The 21,625-nt window shown below is 34.8% G+C and overlaps 4 protein-coding genes and 2 pseudogenes across 11 annotated transcripts in view; 3 read left to right on the top strand and 3 right to left on the bottom strand.

Annotated features, from left to right (window-relative positions):
• Positions 1–6,529: 6,529 nt before the first annotated feature.
• LOC117240083 lies at positions 6,530–9,643 on the bottom strand (annotated as a pseudogene).
• Positions 9,644–11,408: 1,765 nt separating this feature from the next.
• LOC117240068 lies at positions 11,409–13,385 on the top strand (annotated as a pseudogene).
• Positions 13,090–16,227, bottom strand: LOC117240087 (retinol dehydrogenase 14). 4 transcript variants are annotated; one of them, XM_033505959.1, is made up of 5 exons: positions 15,981–16,227; positions 14,817–15,084; positions 13,839–14,078; positions 13,387–13,769; positions 13,090–13,296 (listed from the first exon to the last, which is right to left on the bottom strand). In XM_033505959.1, exons 1-5 carry the CDS (start codon positions 16,068–16,070, stop codon positions 13,192–13,194), a joined length of 1,086 nt encoding a protein of 361 aa, XP_033361850.1. In that variant the 5' UTR covers positions 16,071–16,227; the 3' UTR covers positions 13,090–13,191. The 4 variants fall into 4 exon arrangements, with proteins under 4 accessions (XP_033361850.1, XP_033361851.1, XP_033361853.1 ...); XM_033505960.1 differs by lacking the exon at positions 15,981–16,227 and adding an exon at positions 15,823–15,974 and having other exon boundaries at positions 13,192–13,296; XM_033505962.1 differs by lacking the exon at positions 15,981–16,227 and adding an exon at positions 15,823–15,956 and having other exon boundaries at positions 13,192–13,296; positions 14,817–14,982.
• On the bottom strand, positions 16,104–17,846 carry LOC117240094. The gene is made up of 4 exons (XM_033505973.1): positions 17,694–17,846; positions 17,327–17,614; positions 17,043–17,252; positions 16,104–16,947 (listed from the first exon to the last, which is right to left on the bottom strand). Exons 1-4 carry the CDS (start codon positions 17,809–17,811, stop codon positions 16,667–16,669), a joined length of 897 nt encoding a protein of 298 aa, XP_033361864.1. The 5' UTR covers positions 17,812–17,846; the 3' UTR covers positions 16,104–16,666.
• A 453-nt stretch (positions 17,847–18,299) lies between these two features.
• Positions 18,300–19,587, top strand: LOC117240090 (proteasome subunit alpha type-2). Its single transcript, XM_033505970.1, has 3 exons — positions 18,300–18,421; positions 18,779–19,111; positions 19,182–19,587. The coding sequence occupies exons 1-3, from the start codon at positions 18,309–18,311 to the stop codon at positions 19,510–19,512; spliced, it is 777 nt and encodes a 258-aa protein (XP_033361861.1). The 5' UTR covers positions 18,300–18,308; the 3' UTR covers positions 19,513–19,587.
• A 217-nt stretch (positions 19,588–19,804) lies between these two features.
• The window catches only part of LOC117240085 (RNA-binding protein Musashi homolog 2), a 129,925-nt gene continuing 128,104 nt past the window's right edge, over positions 19,805–21,625 (top strand). The window contains exons 1-2 of one of the 5 annotated variants that reach the window (XM_033505948.1): positions 19,819–20,029; positions 20,428–20,489. The gene's annotated coding sequence lies outside the window, so the exon portion shown is untranslated. Of the gene's footprint in view, positions 20,030–20,427; positions 20,490–21,625 lie in introns of all 5 variants that reach the window. The other 4 variants (XM_033505958.1, XM_033505955.1, XM_033505949.1 and 1 more) reach the window with 4 other exon arrangements.

Below are 21,625 nucleotides of genomic sequence, written 5' to 3'. Positions count from 1 at the left end.
CGCGGTCGCCTCCTTCCCGAACCCTGCGGGACACCGCGGTGTACAGCCCTCCCGGTCACCCCTTCGCCCGGAACGCCCGGATCACACCCCACAGGTATGCGGGCACCCGATGAAATTCGAGGGCCCGGCATATCTTGTCCCAGGGATGCTGTTGAAGGCATTGACCACGCCCAGCGACACGGCCAGCGCCACGTAACCATGTCGCTCGGCCCCCTCGACAAAGGAGCGGACGCGGGCGACAGCGTCGGTCGTAGATCGCCCTCTCCGAAAACAGAACTGGCCGTCGTGCAGTCCGGGCACACTCCGGGAATGCGACTCCAAGCGGGCAGCCACCGCTCTCTCCAGCAGCTTGCCCGCCTCGTCCAAGAGGCACACCGGTTTCCTTGGGAATCTGTGTTTCTGTTTATAGCTTTTATTTCATTTTGTGCTTTCAATGTTGCTTCGTTATCCGTTGTACTTTGTTGTTGTTGGTAGTTATCGACTGATCTATTGCGAAGTGGTGGAAACAGTTTACGTTGTAGTTGTTTCCTGATTTCACATCCTTTATAGCTGGCTGGGTGGTTTCCGTTACAATTATAACATCTAACTTCTTCTATTTTTCCTGTGTATGGGCAATGTATTGTTAAGTGATTTTTTGCATATTTAACACATGCCGGGCTTCTGTTACAATAATTTTTTGTGTGACCATATTGTTGGCACCGCATGCATTGTGGTATATCTTTTTTGTAGCGTGGTGGTTCCACTGTTACTATTGTGTTTAGAATTTTTTTAATTTCATAAATTTCCTTGTTATTGGTTCTGGGTTCAAGTTCTATTAAGAATAATGGTAATGGTTGCTTCGTATCGTATCTTGTCATATTGTTTATTGTTCTTGTTTCATGGCCAATTTTTGCTAATTCGTCACTTAATTTTTCTGTGTTAATTTTTGGATGTAATCCTCTTATAACTATTTTGTAGCTCCTTTCCGTTTTGAGCTGGTACGTGTGGTATATAGCATTTTTTTCCTTTAATTCTTTTATCACTTTCCTATAATTTTCCGGGGTATTTGTTTGAATTTTTACTTGTTCTAATTTTGTTTGTTTTATTGTGTAATTATCCTTCCCAACTATATTGTTTAGTCGATCAATAAGCGGGTCTTTTATTTGAGTCTCAACAAATATTGGTGGTGGTTTTGTAATGTGTGTTGGTTGAGTTGTGGTTTTGCTTGTTGGGTCATCGTCTATTTCTTTCGTTAGCGAGCTGAAGGAGTTTCTTAATGGTAATTCTTGCAGCCATCGCTGCTTTTCTGTATCTAGATTTCCTGTTATTTTTCGTTTTTTGTTGTAGCTCGCCACCTTCCAGCTTTCATCCTGAGTTGTTGTTTCTTTATTGGTTTCCATATCAACTTCGATTGTAACTGAGCAGTCCTGTTCTTGGTTTATTGGTTGACTTGGTTTTGATATGTTTGTTGTTTTATTTATGTAGTATTGTTCGTCTTTGTTAATGATTTTTATCGGTGAGATGTGTTTTTTCATGTTAGGTTTGCTTATAGTCTTCTTAGGAGAAGACACGGGTTTCCACCATTTAGCTATGGGCGTAGCCGTTCGTAACTTTCTTTTCCCCACTTGCCGCACTTTTTCGGAAGCACTGTTTTTTACGTCCGCTTAGCTCGGCTGCTCGGACAGAACTGATCTACTTCCTGTGTTTTCCAAAATACTAGAAAAAATAATGTGGCGGATCGGTATTAATAGGACGCAGACAGGTCGAGGCATCAACGCGGCGCAACACCTCCCGGGCGATCCGCTGGTACCAACCGCCAACACTAGAGGGCTACGACGACAACGAGTCTGTCTAACTCGCTAGCGGTCGAATATACGAGCGATTGATAAAAATACCGCATCTAGCGAGACTCCCTCTACGTCTAAGGCAGGGGCTACCGGACATAGCCTTACTGACGAGTCCACCGGTAGTCCCAGGACGAAACGCTAAACTCTCTTTTCATCCGCCACAATAATATACGACCACATAAAACCAATAATAGAGAAGGAAAAATTAATATCAGATCACCAATTTGGATTCAGAAACAAACACTCCACTATAAAGCAAATGCACAGGCTCATTAACGAAATAACACTAGCATTAGAAAATAAACAATACTATACAGCCCTCTTTATGGACATAGAGAAAGCATTTGACAAAATAAACCACGAAAGCCTACTACAAACAATCAGGAAACAATTCCCAGAGCAAATATACCAATTAATAAAATCTTACTTAAGCAGCAGAACCTTCGTAATAAAAATCAAGGACATATACTCCGAAGTCAAAGACATCAAGGCAGGGGTTCCGCAAGGAAGCGTCTTAGGACCAATACTATACACACTATACACGGCCAACATACCAACAATTACCAATAGCAAAATACTGACATTCGCGAACGACATAGCTGTACTAGTCAGGCACACTAACCCAGAAACAGCAGTCAAATTACTACAAGAACATATCACAAAAATAGAAAAGTGGCTGCAAGATAAACAAATAAAAGCAAACCCCGATAAATGCAACCGTATTACATTCACACTGCGAAAACAGACACCACCAAACATCCTACTGAACGGCACGCATATACCACAAACAAGGCAAATCAAATACCTAGGACTCCACCTAGAAACACAACTCAATGGAAACAGCATACTAAATCAATAATAGACAAAATACAGACAACAAGGAGACAAATGTATTAGCTAACAAGTCAAAAATCCAAACTAAGTATAGAAAATAAATTAAAAATATACAAAACGATCATAAAACCAATCTGGCCGTACGGAATACCACTATGGGGGACAGCAGCAATGCGCCATATAAACAAAATAGAGACAGTACAAGCTAAAATTCTTAGAACAATAGTAAACGCCCCATGGACCTGGGAATACCAACGGTCAAAAAAGAAATTAGCAGATACGCAGGAAAATATAAAGAAAGAATAGGAACACATCCAAACCGACTAGCTGTGGAAACGATCAACACCTCAAACATGGATAGAAGACTGAAAAGGAAACACCCAGCAGACCTCACAAAGGACACAACCTAACAAACACGAAGATGGTATCTCACTGGGGGTAGCTACCCACATGATAATCAAACAGCTAAAAAATTCTACCAAATGTCTAAACTGAACAAATTATGAATGTAAAGAATTAAATAAAAAAAAAAGAAAATTCCTATGCAAGTTCGTAGGAGCTGCGACTGATTGACAGATTTCCAAGAATTGAGTAGTCTTATCTCTATTTTTTAAAGCAGTTTTTTAAACAAATCCAAGTAATATTTTTTCGCATCTATAATTCGCTTCCAAGGGGCAAAAACTTCAATGAAAGTACAAAATCTGTAATCATGTATGACTTTTGCAAAAAACTATTGATGTAGCTTAATTTCTCTAAAAAGTACATTTCTATGAAAGCGCCTGGATTTTTTTATCTAAAGTAGTTTCCAGGATATGAGGACTTTATAGAGTTATGCTAAACTTTGATGATTTTTGTTACTCCTGTGAAATGAATCATCGCTACTAAAAAAAAAGCATCTGTTAATGGTATCATCATTCTGTAAAAAGTTAATCAAAATCGGTGTTTTTTAATTGGATAATTTTCGTAGACCACGGGGCCTCTCAAAACGCGGAACCGGGTTCCGGCGAATACACTGAACCTGCCTTGCGCCGGCCCTGTAGACATACAAGTATAGGCATAGCTTTCTAGTCTAGTATAGTATAGGCTACCTTTCTTTCATTTCCTCTTTCTTTTCTTCTTTCCAAGATTTCCGTCAAGCGGCAAACCTTAATCTTACGAATAAAATTGTATTCAATTCTGCTAGATCGAAATATCTCTTTCCTTTCTTCCCTATTCTTCCGCATACGTTTCGGGTAATCTAAAGTGAACGGAGCCTGTATATAGCGCCGAAAGAGTTTCAGGCGATGCTTTGTTCAAGTTCAGCGACTGATCAAAAACAGCGAAAAACAAGTTATCATTGTAAGTAATAGCTCAAATCACTTGGGTTGTTGTGACAAGAAGTACGAAGACGTGTAATATCTATAAAGTGATCACCAAGTCTTGAGCGAAGCAGTTATAACGTTGGCCACATTTTCGATGCATCATGTGATTATAAAAAATCGAAATTACCTATAGAGTATTTAATATGGTGTAAGCTTTGCGTTGGGCATGATCCAAAGAAAAGATGAACGTTTAATGCGACGAAGACATTTTTTTCTAATGCAAACATGGATTGACACATTTTTAAGCTGTTGACATCCTTGGCAGCGTCTGTGCGAACGAGTACCATGAATAGTAAAAATTACAATGCGAATATAAAGCTGATTATCAAATATCAGTCTAAACAGGAGAATGAACTAATACCTATTCGTGCAAAACGTGCGATAACATTAGTTATTTGTAATTTAAAGAATTTGAACGTTTTGATACGTAAATATTTTTTGCACATCCGTCGTTTAACGTAGAACATATCAACCCGTATTACTTTCTTCAACACGCGAGGCGAATTGGTCATCAAACGTGTTATGAACATTATTAATGAACACTTGTCTTTGTAAGTGAATGTCGTATTTGAAGCTGAATTTGTGTTACGAAACAGGATTTCGGTGAAGAGTTCTAACACAAAATCATGAGCTATACGCATCATCCGATTTACGCATGTGGTATTTAAGGACATGATGCCTCTAGGCATCGGTGAAGGAGTTTCCGGAGCGAGAGGATAGTTGGGCTGTTTCGAGGATATTGTATCTATTGGTAAATAGCAACAAGCACCAACCTCTATAGCTAGGTAACAGCCACTCCCTACCTTAGGCAGCACAATTGAAAAAAGCAGTTATCAATGTCAAATATGGTGGTGATGTGTGTCCATTTTGCGAGCGTGTTTTGCACTGACTGCAACCGTCTTTGTCACTAAATCGCATTGACAAGTTTAAAAAACGTAATCATATGTCCATAAACATTTACGGATGAAAAAACAAGATGATTTATCCGTGTGAAAATGGACAAGCATGTCAATTTGCTACTCGTTGAAAGTCAAAAGATTCCGTTGCACAATTATTCTGCCTGTCTTTGTGGAATCTTTCCAGACCGATTTCAATACAAATTAGCACTTACCGCTGTACAAAGTATATTTTCGACCGGTAACTAATATCAGAGAGATAAATGACAATTTCAAGCTTATCATTCTAGTTGTTCCCGTACTACTATTACACCATGCTATGGAGTACTCAGTTCAAGTAAAATTAGCATACACAAGAATCTGTAAGATTAGGGATCTTGCTCTGTTTGGTTGTAATCTAGCATATATGTATATACCTATGTATTTAAGCTTAGAGTTAGGGATCTGCAATGGTTGGTTGCACACTAGAATAGACAAGAATCTATTGAGTTCCATGCTACAAGAACTTATTTAATTGTACAATTCTACAGAAAAGTTCATATCTAATTTTCTCTATAAGATAGGCAAGTATGAGAATGACAAAATCATGCAATAGTGAAACTAATTGTAACTAAAAGAGAAATTAACCGTTTACTATATCTTTTTTCCCCTTTTCCGTGCGGTTTTAGTCGGTAAAAGTCTGACACTATCCCGCCACTACCCCAGAACAGTGACGGGGTGACCATGAGGATCTCCCAACATAAAAAAATTATTCGGTGTTATTACAAAAGTGTAAGTTACATGTTGGTAAAAGTTTCATAAGCTTTCGCGATCCAGCTGATTATTTGATTCATTTTAATCATTTTAGAACAATAATATCTTAAATAAACAGGACAGAGTAAATAGTAAGAAATGTATCTCTAGAAACTATTTATTACATATATATTATTCATATATATTTTATTCTTAAGATTGCATCGGTTTATGCAGGGTGAGGCAGAAGAACATGTATATACGGTACCAGCAGACGTAAGGCGATCCCTCATGAAAAATAGGAAGGAAATATAAAATCTTCGTATGACACTTCGTCTTTGCGAAAATCGAGTTTGAAAATTTACTAAGTATATTGGAACATTGCTAATTCCAGACTAGGTAGAAGTAAATAATCAGATTATTCTAGATGTGAAAATAAATCGGAAATGTAGAATAAAATTTATTCACAAGACAGTTTGTTTCCGAGAAAGACAAATTTGCAAATCTAACACACGTGTACACGAGGACAATTCTTAATTAAACGCGTTCAAATTCTATTTTCTTGAAAATTAAGCGGAAAAGCTAATTGACAAATTTTATATCACACTTTTATTCATTTTCGCATGCAGAATAACCTTCTTCTGACTGTTTATTGCACTCGGTAATTAGCCAAATTCAAGTACACTCGACAAATATTCGAACTCGTTTTTCTTGAAAACTAAGCCTCCTACTAGTTTTTTCCATAAGCAATTACCTTCATATAATACAATTACAGTATTATTTTCACAAACGAAATGCGTTAAAAGATTTTCTTATTATGAAACTTATTTACATTTATTACAGTTAATGAAATTATAAGAACCTTAAAAAAACGCTAATATAGTGATTACGGTCCTTTATATCCAAAGTCATCGTTGATACAATCGCACAAAATCATTCAAAATACCAATATTGCCTAAGAGAGGTAATATACACGGATTCCGGAATGCGCGGCTTATTCTATTACTATTACTTCTACCGTTTTAATTTCTCTAATTCACTCTGTTGCACTAAAGCTTCGCCAAAGATTTCTTGCACCTTGCGCTTAACTTTCTTCATCGTTCTTAATCTGTTGTTTTATTTGTAGTTTCGTTAAGAAAGCTCTGTTTCTTCGTATTTCACGCATAGCACCTTTCATTTCTATTTTATTCTTGTACAACAATTTTTCTCTTTCACTTTTCTTCCTAGACAGTCTTCTGTTTCTTACCGTCATATTTGTATAGAATATACGAATCTAATATAAGAGTAAGTATAAAAAGATCCTTTGAAATATCTATTTCATTTTTAATACGACATCCAAGTAGTATTTCAGACATAAATATTGCACAAGTGATAGTTACAGGATGTCTGAAATCATATGTTGGAAACATCAAAGAGACCAATTTGAAGAAAATAAGCTGAAAGAAAAAGATGTTTATTAGAAGATTATGATTTATGCTGTTGAAAATATATTTTTAATATAATTATACGTTGAACATACTATATCTAGGCCAGGGTAATTCTTATTTTTGTCAAAGTCATGGTGCTTTTCGTTGATTATTCCTTGTATAACAGATTTGGCATTCCATGGATTTAGATGAGCAAGATCGGGTAAGAAAGGAGACTAACTGAAATAAATATGTATATATAATATGGATATAATACAAGTAACTAAATTTTATTAGAAAGTTATATATTACCTATCAATAATTTGGAAACCTTTAACTATACTTTCAACATCATTTCCTATAACATGATCATTTACGTGTTGTAACAAAAACAAAAATAAATTTGATAACTTTTCTTTATCTGTGTTATTTGGTGACCAATGGTTACATTTAATTATACTATCTGCAATAATTGACTGGTAATCAGCGTCGTAATTTTGCAAAAATTCTTGTAACTCTTCAAAAGTTTTTAGAACTTTATATGTGTAAAGTAATTCCTTCCTTGTACTCTCCATGACGTTATTCATTTTTAAAAGACCATCCCCAATTTCTTGTTCTCTAGTCTCACCATCCAATTTCATAACACTTGTTTTTGATTTTCCTTTCGAACCATTTATCATATTGCTTTTGTTTAATTCCTTTTCTTCTTCGCTACAAGATTCTGACTCCTTTTGATAAGTTATCTCCTTCAGAACTTTCAGATCCTGAGATTTCACCGTTACGACTTTCAGCTAATTTCTTTTTGACAGAATTCTTTTTCTCTATCTTCCTTTCTTTCTTAATAAAGTCATTCATTGCAGTAGTATTTAATTGTTTATCTCCCTGGATATTTATAGTCTCTTCATTATTTGAACCTGATTCTGCATCTTTAATTGAATTTTTTTCATCTGCTGGGACTTGGTCATTTATAGTTTCTAGCATAAAACCATCATCAACATTTGTGTTTAATCTCATTACTTATATTATTTACAAGTCCTTTCATTCTTGCCAGCCGATCTGCTTCTAAAGCTTCCAATTTCTCCTTTTCCTCTTTTACGATCTCTTCTTCAGATCTTAATTTATCTGACAATGTACCCTTAGCTTCAAACTTATGTACTGCAATATCATAATCATCAGCCTTTGTCTCGGTAGTTCTTTCTTTAACATACTTATTAGTTGCTAAAACAATTGGAAGGAGATCCCTCCACTCAGAATCAAGTTTTTCCATTAAACTTATAGCTTCCTCACTAATTTTCTGCTTCTCGGCTTTGCGTTTCTTTGATTCCACTATAAGTTGATATATCAGCTCTTTCCTAGACTCTTCAGACCTTGATATAGACAAAATACCACCACCAAAGTGAACTTCACCAACAAACTTATGATCCAGTTTGCCGGGTCCACTTTCATCATCGCTATAGTCATCTTCGCTTCTCGGGTCATCAAATTTTTCAATTTCCTCTAATGTCTAACCTCTATGCGTTAATATTTCGTTGTCATTCAAATTATAAATATTCTCTTTTTTATAAGCTCTCCTACGTTCTACGATCTAGCCTAGGCTTTATCTTCTTTGTTCAGACACGAATTTCTTTCACCTATGCACCTATCTAAAAACAAATTATCCTTGTTTTTTAATTTGTACTCTTGAAGAAGCGTCTCTTTTTCCCCTCTTAATTGCTTTTGCACGAGATACACCTGGTAGACTTTCATCTGTCTTGCTCTTTCTACCCAATACATTTTGTTTGTTCCTATTTACATGCACCTCAAACGGGTTCGAGGATTTCTTCTTTTGTTCATTACGTTTTCGTTGGGAAACTTCCGATAATAACATCTTCTTTGCTTTAACCATTTTTATTTCCTGCCCTTAACGTATGTATCTCCCAAATATTTTAATTTAATTTTAAGAAATTTTAATTTTGTATTATAATTATCGTTTCGTAATAACTTATTGTTCGACCGTTATCCCGGAGAAACGTGTTCGCTGTGTAACTCGTCAACGAGAGTCGCAAGATGTCGTCTCGATACGATAATCGACGCCACGAATCAGCCGATCACCTATTTCAGTTAAGATAATAGGGGTGGTTTCAATGATTTTCACAGTTTAAATATCACTATTTATTTCCAACAACTTTTAAATGTGCGTTTAAATTAAGCGTTTGTGAATGTTGCGACCGAAGAGAAGTTGTAGTGTTATTCCCGTAAAGTTGATTGGAAGTGAAGATCGATGACGATGATGTCGAGGAGGAAAACTAGTGATGGGTTCTGCCTGCCCTCTACCAACTGTCGCTCGCAGGTAAAAGCGGCCTTCGAGTATCGTACGTGAGAAGTCCGCTTTTCTCATGTTGAACAGTGATGAGCAATAACCACAAGGAGATTCTCGACCTAATGAATATATTCTATAAATTTGTGAAGGGCCTCGACAGTAAAGTGAAGAACGCTAGATTTTACGACGGCCATAGACTTGATTGTCGCAAAGAGAATTTTAAACGTGACAATTAACGGTTCCTTGGGATTATTGTGGGTCCGTGCAAATATGTCGAAACAGCTGTTGAGCATCTTGACCGAAGGATGCATTAGAACATATGTTCGGGTCACAGGACGTAACATATATTATTGCGAAATATATATGGATCATTATTAACATCGTTTTTTAAATAAAGCGTATTTCTTTAAATGTTATAATCATATACATTTATAAATATAAAGTACAATATTGAATTCATAACCTATCTTATTGAAAGAGAGATGTATTAGATTATCCAATGATCGTAAAGCTATAAAATCAGAATACAGTCTTATTGAAAGAAAGATGTATTAGATTATCCAATGATCGTAAAGCTATAAAATCAGAATACGGTCTGTTTGTGATATTGCAAATTAAAATAAAGCGTCGTTATTCAATAACAATGTTGTCGAAGATTTTATTCGATAAGATTCTCTTCAAGTTTAAACGTGTTACCGATGCTCACGTGTATACGTATACTTCAGTTCGGAACTATCAGGAATCAGAAATCAAGACATTCTCACGGAATTGTCAAGATCTTATGAGTCATAGAAACACGTACATAAAATTTCTTTGAATATTGCTAATTTCAGACTAGGTAGAAGTAAATAATCAGATTATTCTAGATGTGAAAATAAATTGGAAATGTAGAATAAAATTTATTCACAAGACGGTTTGTTTCCGAGAAAGACAAATTTGCAAATCTAACACACGTGTACACGAGGACAATTCTTAATTAAACGCGTTCAAATTCTATTTTCTTGAAAATTAAGCGGAAAAACTAATTGACAAATTTTATATCACACTTTTATTCATTTTCGCATGCAGAATAACCTTCTTCTGACTGTTTATTGCACTCGGTAATTAGCCAAATTCAAGTACACTCGACAAATATTCGAACTCGTTTTTCTTGAAAACTAAGCCTCCTACTAGTTTTTTCCATAAGCAATTACCTTCATATAATACAATTACAGTATTATTTTCACAAACGAAATGCGTTAAAAGATTTTCTTATTATGAAACTTATTTACATTTATTACAGTTAATGAAATTATAAGAACCTTAAAAAAACGCTAATATAGTGATTACGGTCCTTTATATCCAAAGTCATCGTTGATACAATCGCACAAAATCATTCAAAATACCAATATTGCCTAAGAGAGGTAATATACACGGATTCCGGAATGCGCGGCTTATTCTATTACTATTACTTCTACCGTTTTAATTTCTCTAATTCACTCTGTTGCACTAAAGCTTCGCCAAAGATTTCTTGCACCTTGCGCTTAACTTTCTTCATCGTTCTTAATCTGTTGTTTTATTTGTAGTTTCGTTAAGAAAGCTCTGTTTCTTCGTATTTCACGCATAGCACCTTTCATTTCTATTTTATTCTTGTACAACAATTTTTCTCTTTCACTTTTCTTCCTAGACAGTCTTCTGTTTCTTACCGTCATATTTGTATAGAATATACGAATCTAATATAAGAGTAAGTATAAAAAGATCCTTTGAAATATCTATTTCATTTTTAATACGACATCCAAGTAGTATTTCAGACATAAATATTGCACAAGTGATAGTTACAGGATGTCTGAAATCATATGTTGGAAACATCAAAGAGACCAATTTGAAGAAAATAAGCTGAAAGAAAAAGATGTTTATTAGAAGATTATGATTTATGCTGTTGAAAATATATTTTTAATATAATTATACGTTGAACATACTATATCTAGGCCAGGGTAATTCTTATTTTTGTCAAAGTCATGGTGCTTTTCGTTGATTATTCCTTGTATAACAGATTTGGCATTCCATGGATTTAGATGAGCAAGATCGGGTAAGAAAGGAGACTAACTGAAATAAATATGTATATATAATATGGATATAATACAAGTAACTAAATTTTATTAGAAAGTTATATATTACCTATCAATAATTTGGAACACTGCTTCACAGAGTTATGGCGATGAGTTCTTCGGCTATAAAAGTAATAGTTTATTCGGGAATATCGCAACATGGACAATTGTAGCTAGCTCAAAGACAGGTACGATTATTTGATTGCCCTACTGATTCGACTAGTGCTATGGTGCGCTGTTTCCGCTCAAAACCTGCAGAAAACTTCACGGACATGTTTCGCGACTTATATGTGCGTTTGATATAACAATATAGACCCAGAATGTAAAAATCTGGTCAACTAGGAACGTTAGTGATATTATATTTTTGACAGGATTGGCGTGGAAATCCTATTGTGCTCTGGTCACCAGCTGTGGAACCGGAAGTTCCTAGTGTGTAAACGTTCCTGTTTGAACAGCCGTCCGACGCGATAAAGCACGGAAGTTTCTATCAAGTTCCTTTAATGATGGGAGTTACGGAAGTCGAATTTAGCGGTATAGCTGCTTGTGAGTATTCGAATTAAGATATTTTGCATAAATATGTTATAAAGATATGAAAATTGAGTATATCCAATTGTTTTACTGAATTGCGCAGTGTATGAAAATGCCACATTAGGAAGTACTTTTGTGTACCCTGAGTTGAACGATAATTGGAATACTCTCGCTCCGATCATATTTATGTACTATCGTAATACATCGCGAGCGAATTGCATCAGTAGGGAATTACGATAATTCTATTTCAACGATCAGCCACTTAGCTCGGCTAGCTACAGAAAGCTCGGTGATGTGCGTATCAAATTCTCTTCGTGCTCTAATTGTAATTTGTTTTCCATTGAAATCATAAACAAAATATCAAATCTTTTTCAGATATATGGTGACGCTATAACTAAATTTCCTATGTACCGAGTAATCAAGTTATTCGATACGTATTCGAAATTCCCGGTATACTTTTATAAACTTGCTTTCCAAGGACGATATAGCTTTTATATGTTGAACGCCGATATACCATTTGATAAAACTGTTTACTCTTCGTTTGTCTGGAAACACAATGAGGGCCATATTTTAAACGTTTTACGTGTCCTTCAGGTATATGTCATCATGACGATCTGCAGTATCTACAGATCTCAAGTATCTAAAGAGCCGCTTTCCATACTTCAACAGCGACGCACCAGAAATCCCTATGATGGAAATTTCTACCAGCATATGGTCGAATTTTGTTATGAATGGCGAACCGATCCGTAAGCACGATGGTCAAATCAGGAATGTATTATAAGGTGAGGTAGATTGGTATCTGAGCATGGCAATTTCCTGGAGCTGAATCTTCATCCATCGATCAAAATTGAGTTCTTTCCTGAGAATGGGAAAGATTGTTCCCTGCACTCTAGGTCTCAAATGCGATGAAACATTAAACAAAATAAATAAGAACCTATTTTTGTGATTGCTAATTCTATATTATATTATATTTTCAATAGAATATTAAGCGTGTGCAACATCAATGGTTATTATTTTTCTAAATCAAATTAGAATGTGTAAATGAAATATGAGGAACGTATTACTATTTCTCGATTATCACTTTGCGGGATAATTAAATACAAATCATTCATACAAAAAGTTTAACGAATTAGAAGTCTTTTAATTACAGAAAATTTGCAGCTTTTAAAATAGATTACATAGATTTTTTACATAGATTAACAAGATATGTTTATGTGAACTTTTATATTTTTGGATCTGTTGATTGGAGTTTCACCATGGTTTCGCTGAGTTCCCAAAATTTTTTACCTTGAGATGGATTCTTTATTCCGTGAGAAAGTTCGGTTTCCTAAAATTAATGATATGTAGCAGTAAACAATATCATCGTTATTTAAGAAATGCTATTTGTAAACAAAAAATTGTGGCAAGTTTTGCTTACACGACAATCCGAAAAATATTTGCCAGAAATTCCACTAACTTCACTGGACACTGCAAGATGTATCGTTGTTTGTGCGCCCTGTTCGGCTGTTTTGCAAAATGTGTTCAGCAAAAAATTTAATCCCCAAGAAAATGGAGGCGGAACACTTTTCCAGATTCCAGTACTTATTAGACCAGGATGCAGACAATTGGCTGTCACACCAGAACCTTCAAGACGTCGTGCTAATTCTAGTGTAAAAACGATGTTTGCATATTTGGAAACATAGTACAAATAGCCAGGCAAGGTCGTCGTTGGATTTACATTGTTTAAATTTAATCTCGCTAAGTAATACAGTCCCGATGCAACGACGATTATTCGACTTGGTTTCGATCGTTTTAGTAAGTCTGCAAAATAATTCTGCAAGTAGTATTTTAGGATGAAGAAGGAAATCGTTAAAAAAGAAATTGACGTACCGATCAAAAGATGTGTAAGTAAGAATGGACCATAGTGATTTGTTGCCATAGTCATTTCCAGACCGTCTTCCGTCACTTTTTTTTTAAATAGGTCTGCAGTTCCTGCGTTATGAATTAATACATCCAACGTAGACTCTTCACGGTTTATTTGTTGCGCAAATTCTCTTACCGAAGTCAGTGACGACAAGTTTAACTCTCGAGCAACGATGTTCTCGTTGCCCGATTCCTTTATTAATTCCTCTATGAAACAACAAATTTGAATTGTGAAATAAAAAATATATAAAACAAGAAGGTTTTGTTCTTTAAATATATAGCGACTTCCAACATACATGTTCATATACATGCTGTATACATGCTGAAAATTTCGATACCTGTCGCTTGTTTCTACATAAACTGATATCGATAAAATTTTTAGCATATACATAACTGATATAAATGTTCAATATGTGTTATTTAAATTTTCATTACGAGCCCAGATAAAAAAGTTGAAAAATTCAATCTCTACCTTTTTCTTCGCGAGCAATTACAATTTTTCAAAATCTTTTTTGTACGTCATTTAATAAACTGATCCTTTTAATTTCTCAAAAACCCAGGTCGTTGATCCAATTTTAAAAAAGTTATTTAGTTTCAAAGGTTGTTGCAACAGTTGTGGAAGTCTCTGCTTATAATTATATTAACAACTTAAAATTATCTATTAGTATCATATTAATATATCGTTTTTCCTCTAAATAGCTTTTTACAGTTTTGTAGTTAAGTGCTAACCAAGTTACAATTAGCAATACAAATGATTTCAAAGATTTAATGTCTATCTATAGTATAAACATAATCGTCTTACTTAATTGGAATACATTTGTAATTGATTATATTGCCTCATCTTTAACAAATCCTAAGGACTTTCTGTTTATTTAAAACGCAATAGAACTTGAACAATGATGGGGATTTAATTCTATTATGATAAAAGTAAGGTTTAAGATGAACCTTTTAATTTGTTCGCTGACTCCATATTTCGACAGGCCATGATCAATCTCGCTCCTCTTTTCGCGATATCTTTTGCAGTTTCTTTTCCAATGCCGGATGTGCATCCAGTGATTATAACAGTCTTTCCATCCATTCTGTTCTTACTCTTGCAAACTCCGAACGTGTACTGAATGAAAAAGTGGACCGCCGAAAAGAACAAAAATACAGCAAGCAATGCAGCTGCAGCCAGATAGAACGTCGTGCAATGTAGCATTTTTGCTAACATGAGCTAAATGGATAGTATATAAATTGCCAATATATTATAATAACATTTATTGAAATGTAATGAAGAAAAAATATTGCGAAGTAAATTTACATAGACAATATAGTTATAAAACATGTGTTAATTCAATTTTCAGATCTCGATGGACTTAACAAATTATGAAAAACAAAATTTTCTTCCCATATACATATGTTTATACTTGAGAACCGGAAATTTTATTCTTTTGCGACATATGCAGCTAGTAAAAAGTTGACGACCATGAACGCGAACGATTAGAGACACTGACAGTATGACGTTCTACCTGAAAGAATAAGTTGTACAAAGTAACGTGTAAAATAGCTACTCTTTTTAGAATGTAGTATCCTAATATTAAAATTTCGTTTCGTGAAACTTGTGCACCTGTGCATATCTTGTTACGGTAACGCATGTATATGCGATAAAACATTTTCTTCATACTTACATACTTTCCAATTATATGTAAATTATTCTGTACAAAATTATGAAATTTATATATAATTTCATGAAAATTATTAAATGGAGTAATTAATTTTACAATTTGTATTCATCTACAGACGTAGAAAGCTATTTTACTTGCAATAAATGAAACAATAGAATATATTAATGTGATTACAGTCGAATGAGAACGGTAGACGAATTTCAAAAGAACAGCGTTAAAAGTGTCAAGCAGTGAGCACAAAAAGCCGGCAGAAAAATTCTGTTAATTTAACGTTGAATTATACTCACACCAGTCGCTACCAAATTTTCATTCAGACCGGCTCAAGAGTCACCGTTTCTGGCGAAGTGTTGCCTCTGTACTGACATTGCGATACGTGACCCTGCACTAAGCATTACCCCACTCTCTCTTCGTAGAGAACAGTGATGAGAGAGTGGCTTTTACAAACCTTAATGTCAAGTTTCTCGTAGCCTCGTTTTGAAAAGGAACTCGTTACATTTTTCAATCCCGAACGTCTTGAGTATATATGTATACGCATTCACGTAGTTAGTCCATGTCAAGTGTGTTTCTCTTTGCCTTTACAATGTCGAATGTAGTCAAATAGCATGCGTTTTTGTTTTATCGTCTTTTCAGATCAGTGTGACAATTTTCAAAGATAAAAACTTCGTGTCGAGTGAAACATTATAGTATAAAGTGTTTTCTATTTTTATTTAAGTGCCACTTTCCTCCAATATCAATCGTTTCAAACTGATGATCCTTTAAATGTTAGCATAATGTGTCGCCTCGTTAATATTCATTATAACGTAAAAAAATCTTGCACGCATTTAAACATTTAAATATTCATATTTATGACGTAGTGAATATGAATTAGAGCGATCATATACAATTAGGAGTATACGAAACGAGTATTATTACACGAAGAAATTATCACTAAACGTTTCGTTGAAGTTATGTGAAAGTAAAAGTACATAAAAATTTTATGATTGTAACTAGTATATCTATATCATACGTGGAGAATTAATGTACATCATCTTAAAAAAAAATAAAGCGACAAGTATCCGAATTAGTTCTATGGTAATTGTATTTATTTAGTATCATTGGCACTGTTTCTCTATTTTTACTTTTTTCTGAACATTATGCGATCGAAGTTTGTGCATCGTTTATTTGGTTTTTTGCAAATTGCTTGGATTCCATAGTGTTGTCTATGATCTCCGACGTTAGGTTGGATATTCGCAGGTCTTTCAGCTTTATCGTGCTCTCAAGGTACGCAAGCTTGTGATTTAGAGTGCAGATAATATCGTCGATCTTCCGGATTTTTCGTCTTAATTGCGCGTATACGTGACGAGGAACAGCGTCTTCTTCGTTGATATTCTCCGATGTTCTTTGTGTTCTAGACGCCTCGGCATCTTCTTTCACTTTAACAGGTAGAAAAATATGTGGAATTCTTTCGCACAGGAATTCGTCTATATACTAACATCTTTTAATTTTGGTAGGTATACATACAACTTACACGAATTTTGATTCTCTAATTGAAACTTTATATTTTGAAAGTAATTCCAGGTGTATAGCCAACTTATGAGCCATTCCAATATAAAGTAGAACATTTCTTTGGCGCGTGTAAATATTGATCTCTTACAATCAAGAGCCTTCAAAATTGGGTGACCAGTAGGACTTGACATTGATTTCTTTGATAACTTTGCCATAACTTTTATATTGTTGCCTAAGTAAAGTATTATACACTTTGGAAACATTATGATTAAATTCCTATCAATATGTATCTAATGTTTGTATTACCTTTTTCGATAGAGTCATTTTGTGGTAGGTCCTGAAGATTCCGGGGCTCAATTCCATCTTTTATAATTTTCTTTCTTATTTCTAATAACATATTTTCAGCAGCTCCAGGATGACAGTTTACTAACTGATTAATAACATTTTTAGTTAATTTCATATCAATTTTATTTAGTACTTTTCGATTTAACACTTTCCAATTTTCTGTCTTCGTAGTTAAACTGTTGGCTGGTACGTAATTATGGAGGTCAACATAGCGAGGGTAATACATTTTAAGGATTTCCGCTATTATTACTAAGGAACAGGTTTCCTTATTATTTTAATTACAAGAAGCTAAATGAATTTCGGAATAATTGTTTCGTGCTATAACTACCAGCATCCGAAAGGTCTCTAGATAAATTCTTTGTTGATTTTGAAAGTGGAATCTTAGAGATCCATGCGTACAATTCTTCTACTTGATTTTTGGTATCCTTCTTATTTTCTTCGGCCATTTCTGTATGTATGATAGATATTTGTGTTACTATATTCTGAAATTAATTTAATAAACGCAATGGAAGAGATACAAGGTTGTATCGAAGATATTTTTTCTACAATGTGCAAAATTTTGCACTATACATTGATATAGGTCGTAGAAGAATTTATTAGTACGATAAATCTTATTTTTGGATGGTATTCGTTCGAAATATTTAGTTAAAAATCGTCATAAAATTGACATTTTTCTTTTATTTGAAGTTGGATCCTACTATATAGAATCATTTTTTGATCATTTTTTTAATCAAACACATACTTCGCATCGATAAAAGGATTTTTCACGGATTGTCTCGAGGAAATGCAAGATTTCCAAAATTTTGATTCATAATGGCAGAATTTAATAGATAATAGCAGATAGATGTAAAAAAATGTACAGAAATTTTGATTTAAAAGTATAATCACAAATTTATATAGCAGCACAAAATATCCCTAGTATAAAAATCCCTGTTGTTCGTTCATGCATGTTGCCAAACCTTGCACCGAAAGTTTCACTGTATTTAGTAACCTGTATTGTTGCAAAGTAATTGTCATGGCTTCGGAACGATATAGTTTCTCGTTAACAACTTTCAGGTAAATGTTGTCATTTCTTATAAGAATTCTTTGACTTCAACGAATAAATTCAACTTCATAATTAATATCGTCCACTTCCTATGGTTTAATAAATTAGTAAAAGTTCTCATTAACCTAACCTACAAATGAAATACATTTATCAGTTTACAGGATTTATTATTGAATATACATTAACAAGAAAGCAAATTTTTTCATATACTTTTATTTATCTAAGGCTGGTTATAAAAATTAATATTACTTGATCTATTCTCTTATTGAAAACAAATTGATTTCAATGGAGTATATAATGACTCGTCAAATATCTATATAGAATAAGTTTCAAAACGTAAATATCTCACAATATACTTTGTTACACAGCCCGTCTGGAAAACTGGTGCAGATAGAATATGCTTTAGCTGCAGTTGCTGCTGGAGCTGCTAGTGTTGGTATCAGGGCATCAAATGGAGTCGTTCTTGCTACAGAAAACAAACACAAATCAATATTGTACGATGAACACAGCGTGCAGAAAGTAGAAATGATTACGAAACATATTGGTATGGTCTACAGTGGGATGGGTCCAGATTACAGATTATTAGTAAAACAAGCACGTAAAATTGCACAGCAGTATCAGCTCATTTATCAAGAACCGATACCTACTGCGCAATTGGTGCAAAGAGTTGCCACGCTCATGCAAGAATACACGCAGTCTGGGTAAATATCATTTACATAATTTTTTAATTTATTGAACATTCAATACTACTAATATATTACAAAACTATAGAGGAGTCAGACCCTTTGGAGTCTCTTTGCTAATTTGTGGCTGGGATAATGAGAAGCCATGTTTATATCAGTGCGATCCTTCTGGTGCATTCTTTGCATGGAAGGCTACAGCAATGGGCAAAAACTTTGTAAATGGAAAAGTATTCCTCGAAAAGAGATATAGCAAAAGTTTGGAACTGGATGATGCTGTCCATACTGCGATTTTAACTTTGAAAGAAGGATTCGAAGGGCAGATGACTGCTGATAATATAGAAGTTGGTATTTGTGATGCAAATGGTTTCAGAAGATTGGAACCCTCCAATGTCAAGGATTACCTTGCCAATATTCCTTAACTAATTCCTTATATTACGTTGTTACAGTAATCTTCACACGATCTAAGGCGAATAAACTAGATTCTTATAATGAAATGTTTTATTGAAAATAAAGTTATTAATCCTTTATTTGTGACGTGTATATGGAAAAGTTCTTTTTTTATTTCTGAAAGGTCGATATATTTTTGCTTTATTGGGAATTCATTAGAAGATTATTAAAATAATTTTAAAGATATAAAATTTGTGGCCAATTAAAATCATATGTTGCATAGAATTCGTTCGTTAGATTCGATTTTTGAATTATATGAGGAAAATATAATACTTCTCTGATAGAGCGCGCCACGAACATTCATGTTGGTTGGGCGCGATCGTGCGCAAATGTGAACGAGTTTTCGTAGTCGGTGCGCGGCCGGCCGGTTGGTTTGTTTCGTGTGTTGTTGCATAGTGCTGTCAGTTTTCGGTGGTATTTAGTGTTGTCAAAAAATCGAGCAGAACACGTGACGGCCTCATCGGGCTATTTCTCAACGGATGTGCGTAGGTAAGTTCGCATTTCATTGCAATTAAAGTGCGTTTCGTGATGCTCATCTTGCCACTCGCAGTCTTGCTTCATCCCGATTACCGCAGTATTGTATGTACTTGTTTTCGATATCGAATATATATTCCGATCAGAGTTTTACTTTTACACGTGCTAATCTTCGCATTCGATACAAGATCGTATCTATCGAAAATGCAAAATTATTAGTAACTGTCGATAACGGTCGTTTATCGAATCGCGTTGCCGGTTGTTTGTTTATGTCAGCCATTAGTCACGATCGGTCGTGGAAATATTATTTATTATTTACTTATGCGTACTCGTCTTTTGCAAAGGTCGCAATAGTATGTTGAAATTATTTACGTGTAATGTTCTCGTCAGATCTAACACCTAATTTCTTAGAGGCAAGCAGTATACATAATACGTATGAGCCTCTTAGAAACCGGACTATTCAACTCCACTCTTTATAAGTTTCTCCATTTCATTACTTGAATACGTGATTAGTATTGAATTTTTGAAAGAAACAAATTATCTATTTCCATGATTTCATTTACCACAAGAAAATGATATATATTCCGAATACTTAAAAAATTCGAAACTCGTTTTTTTACTTTTCAATTTGTGGAGTTAATCAATATCGCTTCTTTATTCTTCTTTAAATTTATATTACTAAGATGACGAATTGTATTAGTAGATTTCTTTTTATCGTATTTCATTTATCTTTAATTACGCAAACCTAGAAAGAAGCATAACAAAATGTAAAAACTCATTAGGTCTGTGAATGTTAGAATTAACTATCATGGATTCTCGATATTTATGTTTATTTTTATATTAGCAGAATATTACGTCAGTTTATGAATCGCAAATTCGCGTTTTCTAGAGGACAGGCCGCGGGCCTATAATAATTTGAAATCACGAATCCCGGCTAATCCCCGATCATCCTTCGGTTTCTATCTATCCTTGTCTCGCTGCTATACCCTCTCTTTTTCTTACTAACTCACTTTTCCAAGCGTCGTCTGCATTCGAAACGAACAATACCAGACTTTAATATGACGCATCCACAGACGCGTTTCCACGAGTAACGTTGGCTTTCATTTACTGGTGCTCGAACAGTGTTTCCACGTTGGTACTTGAAGATTTCCGCGGACAATCATGCCCGTCCAAAGTAAGAGAGGGAATTGCGAGGGTGAAAGAGATGGCTAAAGAGAGACACACAGTCTCGCGAAGACGAAGGCTTGGCTGTGCTGGTTGCATGGTTTGCAATTTTAATGTTGGCATTACAAGAGGCCAGTCAGTTCTTCCCTTCCAGCTGGCGAAAACGCTGAATTTACATTTCCGCTTTTGCGGAGAATCGCAAGCGTGCCGATGTCGCTTATTAAAAATTCTAAAAAGCCATCGAGCTCTCCCTCTTTCCATTCTATATTCTTCGGCTTTTGTCTCGGTCTATTGGTCTCTTGATGTCGCCACTTCTTTCCTTTCTGTCTTCTGCCTCTTCGATCTGAGTGTCTTCGAGATCCGGCACCTTCAGATCTACCATCTTCGTTTAACACAGTCGCTGGTTGTTGCTCATTATACGGGGGAATAAGACTATAATGACGCAAA

Source organism: Bombus vosnesenskii, unplaced genomic scaffold (genome assembly GCF_011952255.1).
Source record: "Bombus vosnesenskii isolate JDL3184/JDL3185 unplaced genomic scaffold, Bvos_JDL3184-5_v1.1 scf7180000014540, whole genome shotgun sequence".
Lineage (NCBI taxonomy): Eukaryota > Metazoa > Arthropoda > Insecta > Hymenoptera > Apidae > Bombus > Bombus vosnesenskii.
This window is presented reverse-complemented; position numbering and strand designations above follow the sequence as displayed.

Bases quoted from the DNA above. Each gene is read 5' to 3' on its own strand.
- LOC117240087 (XM_033505959.1), bottom strand. From the start codon at position 16,070: ATGCGTATACATATATACTCAAGACGTTCGGGATTGAAAAATGTAACG. The intron at 15,085-15,980 runs GTTTGTAAAAGC...CTATCCATTTAG, and splicing joins ACGAGAAACTTGACATTAAG to CTCATGTTAGCAAAAATGCT. The intron at 13,297-13,386 runs GTAAGCAAAACT...CATTAATTTTAG, and splicing joins AATATTTTTCGGATTGTCGT to GAAACCGAACTTTCTCACGG.
- LOC117240094 (XM_033505973.1), bottom strand. From the start codon at position 17,811: ATGGCCGAAGAAAATAAGAAGGATACCAAAAATCAAGTAGAAGAATTG. The intron at 17,615-17,693 runs GTAGTTATAGCA...CCTGTTCCTTAG, and splicing joins TAGAGACCTTTCGGATGCTG to TAATAATAGCGGAAATCCTT. The intron at 17,253-17,326 runs GTAATACAAACA...TACTTTACTTAG, and splicing joins AAATGACTCTATCGAAAAAG to GCAACAATATAAAAGTTATG.
- LOC117240090 (XM_033505970.1), top strand. From the start codon at position 18,309: ATGCATGTTGCCAAACCTTGCACCGAAAGTTTCACTGTATTTAGTAAC. The intron at 18,422-18,778 runs GTAAATGTTGTC...TTTGTTACACAG, and splicing joins TTCTCGTTAACAACTTTCAG to CCCGTCTGGAAAACTGGTGC. The intron at 19,112-19,181 runs GTAAATATCATT...ACAAAACTATAG, and splicing joins CAAGAATACACGCAGTCTGG to AGGAGTCAGACCCTTTGGAG.